At 43.0% G+C, this 11,191-nt stretch overlaps 2 protein-coding genes across 5 annotated transcripts in view; one reads left to right on the forward strand and one right to left on the reverse strand.

Annotated features, from left to right (window-relative positions):
* The first annotated feature begins 595 nt into the window (after positions 1 to 595).
* On the forward strand, positions 596 to 4,177 carry brms1 (BRMS1 transcriptional repressor and anoikis regulator). 3 transcript variants are annotated; one of them, XM_076034141.1, is made up of 10 exons: positions 596 to 736; positions 1,670 to 1,897; positions 1,984 to 2,074; positions 2,155 to 2,282; positions 3,057 to 3,136; positions 3,237 to 3,333; positions 3,423 to 3,512; positions 3,648 to 3,712; positions 3,772 to 3,833; positions 3,918 to 4,177. In XM_076034141.1, the coding sequence occupies exons 2-9, from the start codon at positions 1,672 to 1,674 to the stop codon at positions 3,829 to 3,831; spliced, it is 837 nt and encodes a 278-aa protein (XP_075890256.1). In that variant the 5' UTR covers positions 596 to 736; positions 1,670 to 1,671; the 3' UTR covers positions 3,832 to 3,833; positions 3,918 to 4,177. The 3 variants fall into 3 exon arrangements, with proteins under 3 accessions (XP_075890256.1, XP_075890258.1, XP_075890257.1); XM_076034143.1 differs by having other exon boundaries at positions 3,794 to 3,833; XM_076034142.1 differs by having other exon boundaries at positions 596 to 733; positions 1,668 to 1,897.
* A 3,288-nt stretch (positions 4,178 to 7,465) lies between these two features.
* tmem179ba (transmembrane protein 179Ba) overlaps positions 7,466 to 11,191 on the reverse strand; it is a 5,519-nt gene continuing 1,793 nt past the window's right edge. For both annotated transcript variants that reach the window (XM_076034147.1, XM_076034145.1), the window contains exons 3-7: positions 10,766 to 10,956; positions 9,331 to 9,468; positions 9,137 to 9,215; positions 8,197 to 9,010; positions 7,466 to 8,157 (exon numbers count right to left, since the gene is read on the reverse strand). In XM_076034147.1, the coding sequence (XP_075890262.1) occupies positions 8,819 to 9,010; positions 9,137 to 9,215; positions 9,331 to 9,468; positions 10,766 to 10,956 (600 nt within the window). In that variant the 3' untranslated portion in view covers positions 7,466 to 8,157; positions 8,197 to 8,818. The remainder of the gene's footprint in view (positions 8,158 to 8,196; positions 9,011 to 9,136; positions 9,216 to 9,330; positions 9,469 to 10,765; positions 10,957 to 11,191) is intronic.

Here is an 11,191-nt window from a genome sequence, read left to right on the forward strand (position 1 = left end):
TATATATATATATATACATATATATATGTATATATATACATATATATATACATATATATGTATATATATATATATATATATATATATACATATATATGTATATATATATACATATATATGTATATATATATATATATACATATATATGTATATATATACATATATATATATATACATATATATATATATATATATATACATATACATATATATATGTATACGTACATATATACATATGTATATATATATATATATATATATATATATATATATATATATATATATATATATATATATATATATATATATATATATATATATATATGTATGTATGTATGTATGTATATATATATTCTTGTGGCAAAATTCAATATTACACCCAGATTCAGATGAAACCAGCTAGAACACAACATATTTCCTATTATTATAACTTGTCTATATGTCGCAGAAATACTCCCTGTCCCGTTCTGTTACTACTACAAGTCAGCTGCAATTGGTTCATCGAGCAGTCCTAAGCATTTTTGATTGGCCAGCAAATATCGGGACTGCTTGTTCGGATTGGCTACTCAGAGGACTTTCCTTCGCTCTGATTGGACGAAGTTACGACTCGCAGAGTCCGGCAAAGAGTCGAACTGAGGGCAGGAGAGAAGAGGAAGTGCTTTTGGGAAATGACAATATAGGAAAGGAAAGTGCACTCCACCTTGTAACATCGGAGCAGAGGGAGAAGGAAAAAAAGGTGAGCAGAGTCTAAAACCTGCTGTTCTGTCCCGCTGAATCGAGGTGTCGTTTTGCTCTCAGCATCGCCTGTCTTTCTGGCTGCCTGCCTGCATGGACGTTCCGCGTTAATCCGTGTGCAGTTTGGAGGGTCAACGCAAAGCTACTGTGGCGACGTCAACGATTTCCGTCACATTCATCAGTGTAATACTAGACTTTAGTTTTGTTTATTGGGTTTAAGAAACATTAAATCATCCGTCAGCATCCCGACAGTAACCATACACCCGGCACAGTGTTTTTAATCGTTAGCCAGTGTTGCACTTGCCTTCACAGTGATTTACTCGTCTCTAAAGTATCATGATAATGTAAAGACGTGTTTTGTGCGGTGTTGAATAAGAATGCAAGATTCACTAAAATGGTTCGCAACTGTAATTTTGTCCAGAAACGATCCGTAACATTCACCGTCTTTTACTGTATGACATCACGGAAGCCGCCAAGTGCCGTCGAATGTAAAAAAAAAAAAAAAGAAAAAACCATTTCCGGTTCGACAGCAAAATAAAAGCACAATATCGGCTTCTATTTCTTTTAATTACGCTAATAACCCTAATTACGATACCTCGCTTGCGACGTCATTGGCTTTAAAACGAGCAGGGCTGTTTTTTTTATTTTTTTATTGGGGTGTAGGTTTTGCCGGCTTATAACCCCATGCATCGAATGCAACAGGCCTCATCGTAAAGTTTAAGTTATGAGAACATCTACTTTTGCTAAAATACTAAAGCTAAGAAGATTTAAGTTTATGGTATAACACCCTTTTTTTTTTTTTTTTTTTTTTTTTTTTTTTAGGAATTTTGCTGTTGGTGTTTTTGTTTTAGATCTTGGAATAAAGGTTTAGTGCATCCTCTCTCTGGCAACACTGTCTCATATCTGTGTGGTTGTGTGTGTTTTGCTAAGCCAGTCATGCCTGTCCAACCTCCCGTGCGGGAGCCAGAGGAGGAGATGGAGGCAGGCAGGGAGTCTCAACTCCCCGAGGCCAACGGACTGGTGGGAAGACAGCAGGGAGAGAATGGAAGAGGAGAAGAGGAGACGATAGGGGAGAGCACAGAGGAGAGGGAGAGTGACTTGGACGTAAGTGAGGAGGAGGAGGATGAGGACGAGGAGGAAGAGGAGGAGGAAGAGAGCTCAGGTAAAATCCAAGTGCACTGACAAAAATACCTGGATACGTTTTAAGCAGAGATGGACACATTGTCAACTGTCTTTTTTCCCGTGAAGAAATGGACGATGAAGACTGCGAGCGGAGGAGAGTGGAATGTCTGGATGAGATGCTGGATCTGGAGAAGCAATTCCAGGAGCTGAAGGAGAAGTGAGCTGGAAGAGAGGCAACCACCAGGTGCGACTGTGCGTTCGGGAGCGCAGGCTGACCCCAGTGGGGTGTGATTGCAGGTTGTTCCGGGAGCGTCTGAACCAGATGAAAGTGAAGCTGGACGAGGTGCTGACGGGGAAGGCTGGAGAATACAAGGAGCCACTGGCGGCACTGCAGAGGAGCATGCAGATCCGGACACAAGTGGCTGGTAGGTGTGACTCAACTGGTGATGGCCCGCACTGAACAATGGCTCCTGTTCTGGCCCCACTGCCCTTAAAAACCACAGGAGAAGACCAGGAAGTAAAGGAAGCTGCTATAGGCTTTATTGTAAATGCTGTGCTAGTGACACACTAGTTTTACACCTAACTAGCTTTTGAGAACTTGAGCCACAGGCCAGTAACATGTCACCCCTGACCAGTCGGAAAGCCTTGAGGAATAGTTGACACACATGTTGATTTTTACAGTGGCCACCTGTGGTATTGCACGGGGGAAAATCTCAATGACGTAAAAGTCAGTCCCACTGGGAGCAATTTAGGGTTGAGTGTCTTGCCCAAGGACACAACGAAAGACTAGGATGGACTGGGATTTGAACTGCCAACCTGTCAGTCATTGGACAACCCGCGCTACCTCCTGAGCCACAGTCGCTAGCAAGACAGCAAGACTCATATAGCCTGGTGGGGACAATCCAGCCAGCCTGACAGCGCATTTCCTAATTAGGGTGACTCCTCGCGTCTTCAAATAAACCAACAAAGAAAAAGATGAACGAGATACCCAAGTTTGTGTGTGCAGGCCACCGTACTTCACTGGCAAACTAGGGAGAGGGACACTTGATGTCGCTGTTTCTTCTCAAAATCTCCAAATATTACACTTTAAAATATAAGCTGATACAGAAAAAATAATTGAAATTCTCTTCTCATTTTTACACAGACAGTTGAGTTTTTCCCCCAACGATAATCTGCGTCCCTGTCTGCTCCTTCTTCAGGTGTATACAGAGAACTGTGTCTTCAAGTCATTAAACACAAGCACGAGTGTGAACTGCAAGGAGCTCGGCAGCACTTGGAGGTAACACACACACACACACACACACACACACACACTCCAGATAAGACGAGCCCTCCTCAGTGCTGTGAGGCGGTGTCGTTGAGTGTTGGTGCTCCTGCAGAGTGAGCAGGCGTTGCTGTTCGACGCCATGAAGTCGGAGCTGCTGGAGAAGATCAGGAGGCTTGAGGAGGACAGGCAGAGCATCAACCTCAACTCTGGTGCGCCCCTGCCGACCACATGACCGTCATCACCACTGAGTCCGAGGAGTGAGGAGTGAGGCAGCTAACGCTCTGTGCTCTGATTCCAGAGTGGGGTGACGACATGAGGAGCAAGAGGTGTAAGAGGAAGAACCTGCTGGGTCGCTCAGACAGGAAGAGGAAAGTTGCCCTGGTTTCAGGTACGTCGTTCCCAAAAATCCACCCCTGGTCCTGGTCATCATTCCTCCTTTTTCGCCACGTCTTGGCTGCATACTTGTACTGTCCTGTTTTGTGTTGCAAAAGTACATTTTTGTGTGCGTGTGTGTGTCCCACAGGGCCTTTTATTGTCTACATGCTGAAAGACATTGACATCCTTGAGGACTGGACTGCCATCAAGAAGGTACGTTGTTGGCTCGCTGCTTTCCCTTGTTGGCTCTCACACTTCTGCAACAACACCAGTTGGTCCCTGTGTTCTTTTCAGGCCAAGGCAGCGTCGTCACCACTGAAGAAGAAGGTTGACAGTAAGGGAATGCACATTTCTCTGGATACACATTAAAAATATATGTGCTGAGTGTTTTTGCTAAATGTTCTGTTCCGCCTTTCAGAGCGGTGATAAAAGGAGCACCTCTCTGCAGCGCCGCTCAAGGACTCCAAACTTGACACAAACTCTCTCCTTCCCCAGTAGCATCTGCTAACAGTAACACTTTTTATCTCCTTCAACCTCAACCTGAGTACAAGGAACCACGGAAAATGCTTGTTTGTTATCTATTTTTTATTTAAAACAACTTGTTAATGATATAATGACCATGTATTTATAGAATGATTTTTAACGGTGATTAAAATTTTAATCCTTTTTTGTGGATGAGACTCTGTCTTTTCATTTTTTTGTTTGTTTCCCCTTGGGATGTCATTTATAGTTATTATTTAGTTAATTTAGTTATTACATTCAGAAGCAGTGTTAGAGGTCCATCAGCATAAACCATGGATTTTTACGATCAAAACAGGTGTGTGATTTAGCCAAAAGGATCAAACGTTAAGTATAATTCAGTTTATAAACACACCTCTTGAGTGGTGTGCAGAAAATGTTACTCCCATCTGTGATGCTGTAGGGGCGTCAGCGATGGCACCTGAGTCCTAACACAGGAGAAGTACCTGATGTGCTGGTCCTGTGCAAATGTCCTATGAACAAAACCATTCCCACTAAATTGACATATTAACTGGCTTTTACTTTATATATTTAAAAAACAAAACATGCACACATCATTGTGTACATGAACATACTCTTCAACATCTGTGTGGGGTAAAAAACAAAAGGGTCCAATGACAGGCCAGGAACCTATAACCTGTGTTACAAAAGTGTCAGTCTAAATTATTATGACTTATGTAGACATGCATGTATTTATAGATCCTCTCCTCCAGTGACGTCGCTCTCTGGCCAATCAGTGGCTTGCGAGTCTATCAACGTCACATTTTTGTCTTGACAACTTTGGACACTTGGAGCCCTGGCCAGCTAACTGAAAACATACCATATATATATATATATATATATATATATATATATATATATATATATATATATATATATATATATATATATATATATATATATATATATTATTATTATTATTTTATTATTGTGTTAACGTTGTGGTTAACACAATAAAATAATTGCTAATTACTTACAACTGACAGAAAGGAGACGCAAGTGTGGTGGAACAATGTTTAATTTGACAAATGTAGACAAAAGTCAGGACATTGTTGTGCATATTCTCTTCAGTGTAGGACTTCGGTGTAGGACGTCTCCTTCCACCGCCTCCTCCTCACAGGTGCTTGCTGAGTTTACGCGCCTGCCGCTCCCTGGCCTCGAACGCCGCCTTGGTGTCCATGAGCTCGTCCAGCTGGCGGCGGATGCGCGCCATGTCGAGCTGCGAGGTCTCGCACTGCTCCCTGAGGGCGGCCGACTCCACCCTCAGCTGCGTGGCGGCCATGGAGAGCTGCTCGCTGCGCTCTCGGCACTGCGTCTGCATCCTCTTGGCGTCGCTGAGGAGGGACTCTACGCTCACGGCCACTGACTCCCATTGCTCTTCAGACATAATCTGGGGTAGGGAGAGAGGGAGCAGGGCACTCGTCAGCCCCAGCCATACCAGGACACACTGAGTTATGCGCTGACGATGCTAATTTTCTGATTGGCCACAGAGATAAAAAGTTACCTCATCTAACTTGACACAGACAAGAGTTGAAAATCATCTTCAGTAACTGGCTCATGGGTTTTTTGGGGAAAAAATAATTACTGATGAGTTTTTCGAAACAGTCTGGAGAGCTAAAAACTAACTGGAGGTCATATTTCTGTGGCTCATTTCTTCAAATTCGATGGGCTGGATTATGGGCTGCATACGACCCCCCGGGCCGTAGTTTGCCCATGCCTGCTCCACACTGTTTATGGATTCTCTATTGGAAAAGTCTGTCTATTAGTTCTGAAATTCCTAAAATTTTCCGTTTGTGATGTCACAAAGGGACAGTGACAGCCAGGTGTTCACTCTGCCCCCTGAGGCTTTTCCAGACATGTTGAAGACGCACCAAACATGTTGTTATAGTGAGCTAGTGTACTAAGCTTTGTGGATTTTTTTTCCCAACTTTGTTTCGCTGCATTTGTTGCTGTCATTAAATACTAACATACCTATACAAGGTTTTAAAAGGTTGGACATTTATTTCAAGGGAACTTCAGCATTGCCAAATTTGTAAAAAAATAAAATAAAATAAAATCTAGTATGGCATTGTGAGTGGCTCGTGCCTTTGGAAAAATAACCAGCCAGCCACAGTGGCTGGAGAGCAAAAAAAAAAGTTGATTTGGAGTCATAGTTGGCAGCCATGGAAGACACCAGAGAAAGTGATGTGAGAGCTTCCAGTCTGAAGCACAGCAGAGATCAACAGGTTTAAAAAAGAACATTTCACTTGTGGACAGTGAAGTAGCTTACAGAGGCTTAGCTTGGCTTATTTGGCTCTACCGTGTCCCCTGCTTTCTCTTGTGTCTCACTGCCACCTCACCATTGTCACTCTCTGATATTCACTTCTGTCCTGCTCGCAGCTACTGTATTATCCCCCCCCCCCCAGATATCGTTCAGTCTTGTTGCGTCATCATAAATCTACCTGTTCCCCGCGTCAGTCAAAAATCATGCGAGGGGGTCTCACCGTGGACCTCAGAGACAAGTCTATCACAATGCGCGTGGTTGTCTTCTGAGACTCGTGAAGGCCGTCCTCGGTGCTCTCCAGAGTGCTCACCCTTCTCAGCAGGCGTCGACGATGCACCTGAGTGCCACACACACGAGACAGGAAGCAGGTGCGGTCAACACGGGCTGTTAAATGCTACATAACAACGGCTAATGGAAAAAAAAAAGAGAGAGAGAGAGAGAAAAGAAAGTACTTACAGAAGAAGTGAGATCTCCAGGTTGAAAGTGCGAGTGCCTCTTCACTCTCTCCTCTTGTCTCTACCAGGTCCCCGTCCCCATCGGTCTCCCTCTACCAGGTAACGTCCCTCCTTCATTCCCTCCCTCTCTCCAGTTGATTCCAGGTTAGGTAATCCTCTGGGATTAAACGGTTAAGGAGGGAGAAACTACGCACGGCGAGATTGCCTGCAGTCTTGTTCTGGTTCTGCTCTCTGATGCTTTGGTCTATTTCTATTTTAAGTCATAGAAATTGATCGATTGTAGAACTGAATATTTAACATACAAATGAAAATGTATAAAATCCTGTTAGTGTAATTTTAAAGTTTATCATAATTTTGGGGGGTACAAACAGAATTTGTCAAAGCCACCAAAATAGATAGATAAAGGACTCCCATCCTTATTCTGAGCCACAAATTATCAGCGCTTGTACTACTGAAGCCTCCCTTCCCCCTTCTTATGACTTCAATACTGCACTTCTTGTTTTATCTTATTTTATCTTATTTATAACTATGATTTTTTAAAAAAAGATATCAGTTGTTTTAAACTCAATTTAGCACATGTTAAAGATCAAAGTAACTGTTACACGTCCATCCATTTTCTATACCTGCCCTCTTAAAGTTAAAATCTCAATGATAACCACTAGATGGAGACACAGGTCAGGGTTTCGCCATTCACTCTTTCAAACAATAATTGGCAGATAAAGAATTGTATTTTTGTGATTTATTAGTTACAAACCAAGGCAGCTGCTTTGACATGAAGTCTGAGGGGGAAAAAACCCAATACTCCTCATTATTGACATTTCCAATACAGAATTCAATGTGTCATCTAGGACATACAAACATGTCAAATACAAAATATATCTACTGGATTTAATTTCAGTGCATTGCCTATTAACAAAACAACTTCAAATGTCACTTTGAACATGTTAAATTAAATTTGGAATATTCCTATTAACTGTTAGTTGACTGTAAAAAACAAAAAGAGGTGAAAACACATTTTTAGGTATAACGACAAAATTACAAACGTAACAGAAATAGAAAAGTTGAATGCCTTGTCGCAAACATTATTCCATTCTGTCAAACAAATAATCAAAACAGAAACACTTAATGAGTGAACGTACGTCACATCTTTGATGCGTGTGGGTGTTCTATCAACCTTTTGGAGCCTGTTGGGTTGTATAATTCATGCATTTCAAATTCTGCAATACTAATAAATACATCAATTTTCTATCACCCCTTATCCTGCAATTAGGGTCCCAGGGTGCTGGGGCCAATACCAGCTGTCTTTTGGAGAAGACCGTTTGTCACAGGACCACATTGAGAGAAAAACACCCACCCGAGAGAAGCCACACGGACACAGGGAGAACATACTGTCTCCATACAAAAATCTCCCATGTTGGAATCTGACTGAATCATCAACCTATAACTTTTTGCCATGAGACGCTAGTTGTAGAACTCTAGCTAGTAGACCCATTTATAAATTCAATGATTGTTTCATGTGTGACCTTGGGAGGTGCTGGCTTGTGCGATTATTTTACCACCCAAAAAAACTATATTAAAAAACACAAGCATCCTCCTGTTTATACCCTCCAACAAAAGAAAACCCCTTCCTGCTGAAACTGATGCTTTATGTCTGACATGTTTGGAAACAAATGGCTGCATTGTTACTATTCAGTGAGGTATTGGTACCCTTTGTGCATTATATATGGGGTTGATTTCTGAAACCCAAAATTTGAATATGTTTTCCCACAAGTAGAGCAAAGGAAATAAGTCAGGTATGGAATCTTATTTTAGGCAACTTCAGTTAAAACGTAGAGAGACATATTTGCATAATATGGGACATTTCAATCCCACCCTAATCAGAAGTTATCAGCCCGCTTGTATTTTACTATCACTAAACCTCCACAATTGATGCGCAAGTGAAAGACCATAAAAATATTTTTGTTCTATGACGGGACACCTGAAATACTCAACAGCAAAATCACTTTTCTCTTTACCGCAAATACTCTGACACCGCAATTTCCTGCAAAATATGTACTGCTCTTGGCCGTCTTGGGCTCGTCCTCACTGTGGCCTCGCGGGACGATTGAAAAAGGGCTCCGTCTCCGCAGCCGTCACCCCCGGGTCACCGAAAAGGCTTCCGACCGGCCCGCTCACACCTCCGGCCGTCATCTTTGACCCGGAGCTCTGACGCCTCTGGAAGATGAGCAGCGCTCCGATGAAGAGCCAGAAGAAGAAGTTGACCCACGCTGCCGTCTGGTAGGGCGGAGGACAGAGAGGAGACGTCGAGATCAACATGAACAGTCTGAGCCTTCACTGATGGAAAGGTGAAACACGGTTGGGTTTCACACAAGACTGAAATTTAGAAAAAGGCCCGCTGACCTCAGCTTTGCGCAAGCTGTTGTAGAACTTTCCTCCCTTGAGAGGAGCGGCCCATTGTTTGCTCTGGGCTTGATCGCAACTGAAGGAGACACAAACACGCTGCTTGTTAGAAGTCAATTCATTTCCGAGTGGTTTTCAGGAGTTGTTTTGCACCCGCGTGGAGGTTCGGAGCCACGTGGGAGTGCGTATCCAACCTTGTAACATTGGGGACGTTCTGGATGAGGGAGTTGCACAGCGAGTCGCGTCCTATCTTCAGAATGCAGCCGGTGACAAGCAGGAAAAACAGGAAGGCGCCACACACCACCATGATCCCGTTTATCCACACGCGTTCCCTGCGAAACAATCAAAAGTGGGCAAACGTCAGAACGATTTCTATGCTCAGAAACTAAAAATATAAAGTCAAGAAGAATCAAGCGCTTGTTCAAACCGCTGACCAAATGAGGAATCAAGCGCTTGAGCAACTGGATGAGAACTCGACTGCGCCTCGAGTTCTCTTTTTGATTTAACCTCAGTGATTTGTGGTCTCCTGCTTTGGTCTCTGCAGCCAGTCTTTATTATGTTATCCAATTTGTCAGCAAGTAGTAAAGCTCCATGGAAGCCTCATCATCCTAAGCTCCACCTATTGAGTTCGAGAGTCATTTAATACATTTACACAACCACCACCCTAACAACATTGCCAGATTATATGACATGAAAATCGTAAAACAAACCTCAAAGGCCATTTTGTTGGCAGACACACACACACACACACACACACACACACACACACACACACACACACACACACACACAGCTCGTCATTATTCATCTTTCCTAAATTCTTCCTGAACATTTCTAATGCACTTTATTTTGGCTTAAGTACTCACTGGCCATTTTATTAGGTACACCTTGCTAGTATCAGGTATACACCTACTTCATGAAGCAGCTGAGGAGTACACTGCTTCGAGGTTTGATGTGTGCACTCGGAGATGGTATTGTTGCCTTTCTGTAGTCTCCAACCAACCTCAAAGCAGCTCATTCTGACCTCTGACATCAGCAAGGCACTGCCGCTCACTGGATATTCTCTCTTTTTGGGACCATCCCCTGTCAACCCTGGAGATGCTCACGCCAGTGTGAAAGTCCCAGTCGATCAGTGTGGGAAACACTCAGACCAGATTTTCTGATAGCAACAGCCATGCCACGTTCAAGGTCACTAAAATCCCCTGTGTAAATTTTACGACCCATCTGAACGTCAGCAGGCCGTCTTCACCACGTCTACATGGCTGAATGCTTTGGGGTTGGTGCCATGTGATCGGCTCATTGGGTTTGCGCTGACAGGCAAGTGGACGTTGTCTATATGAAGTGGCTGTTGAGTGCAAGTTCCAAACTTGTTTTGCCCCTCATTCATTACCCCTGTGCTGGTGTCACCCAGGGCTCTGGTCCTGGTCCGCCTATTCTCAAACTCCTCCTCTGTGAAATAGTAAAACAGTCCTCGACTTCCTTTCTGTTTAGGCTACCACCTCCTAATAAACGCACCACTGCCTCCAGAGTTTTTAAGGACCTCAAATTGACGCATTTTCTGACATTTTGTCACCGGTTCACACAGGAAGTGACATAAACAGACACTGAAACTGACATCAGCCTCGTTACCTTGTGAGTTCCCCTTCCATGCAGAAGGAGTAGAGCCAGTACAAAGACAGAGAGAAGCACACCACTGCCACCATGACGGATATGGCGGAGACAAAGTAGCAGAGAGAAGATGAGCTGGCCACATGGATCCCAATGAGGTTGGCGGTATAGTTGACTTGTCCATATAGCATGCACCGTCCACCAAAGTTACCCTGGGAGGAGAAAGCACAACAAACAACAACATTTCAATTTAGATGTTTCAAAAGCCTCTGTGTTCATTCATTTTTTTTCCACGTTTTGTTTTTTTTTACTTGATCAGTCGCTGTTTTTCCTCCAATGTGTTTTAATCTCATGATTCATTCTCAGAATTGTACCTCTGTGCCTTCTCTAGGAACAATACTATTAATTCAATAATGGTGCTATTGATCTTAATCTTTAAATTATTTT

This window comes from Nelusetta ayraudi, unplaced genomic scaffold (genome assembly GCF_046127955.1).
Source record: "Nelusetta ayraudi isolate G7.1 ecotype Tasmania unplaced genomic scaffold, CSIRO-AGI_Nayr_v1 ptg000042l, whole genome shotgun sequence".
Taxonomy (NCBI): Eukaryota; Metazoa; Chordata; class Actinopteri; order Tetraodontiformes; family Monacanthidae; genus Nelusetta; species Nelusetta ayraudi.

Excerpts from the sequence above, each read along its gene's own strand:
- brms1 (XM_076034141.1), top strand. The coding sequence starts at position 1,672 with ATGCCTGTCCAACCTCCCGTGCGGGAGCCAGAGGAGGAGATGGAGGCA. Across the intron at positions 2,075-2,154 it reads TTCCAGGAGCTGAAGGAGAA|GTTGTTCCGGGAGCGTCTGA; the intron begins GTGAGCTGGAAG and ends GTGTGATTGCAG. Across the intron at positions 3,513-3,647 it reads GAAAGTTGCCCTGGTTTCAG|GGCCTTTTATTGTCTACATG; the intron begins GTACGTCGTTCC and ends TGTGTCCCACAG.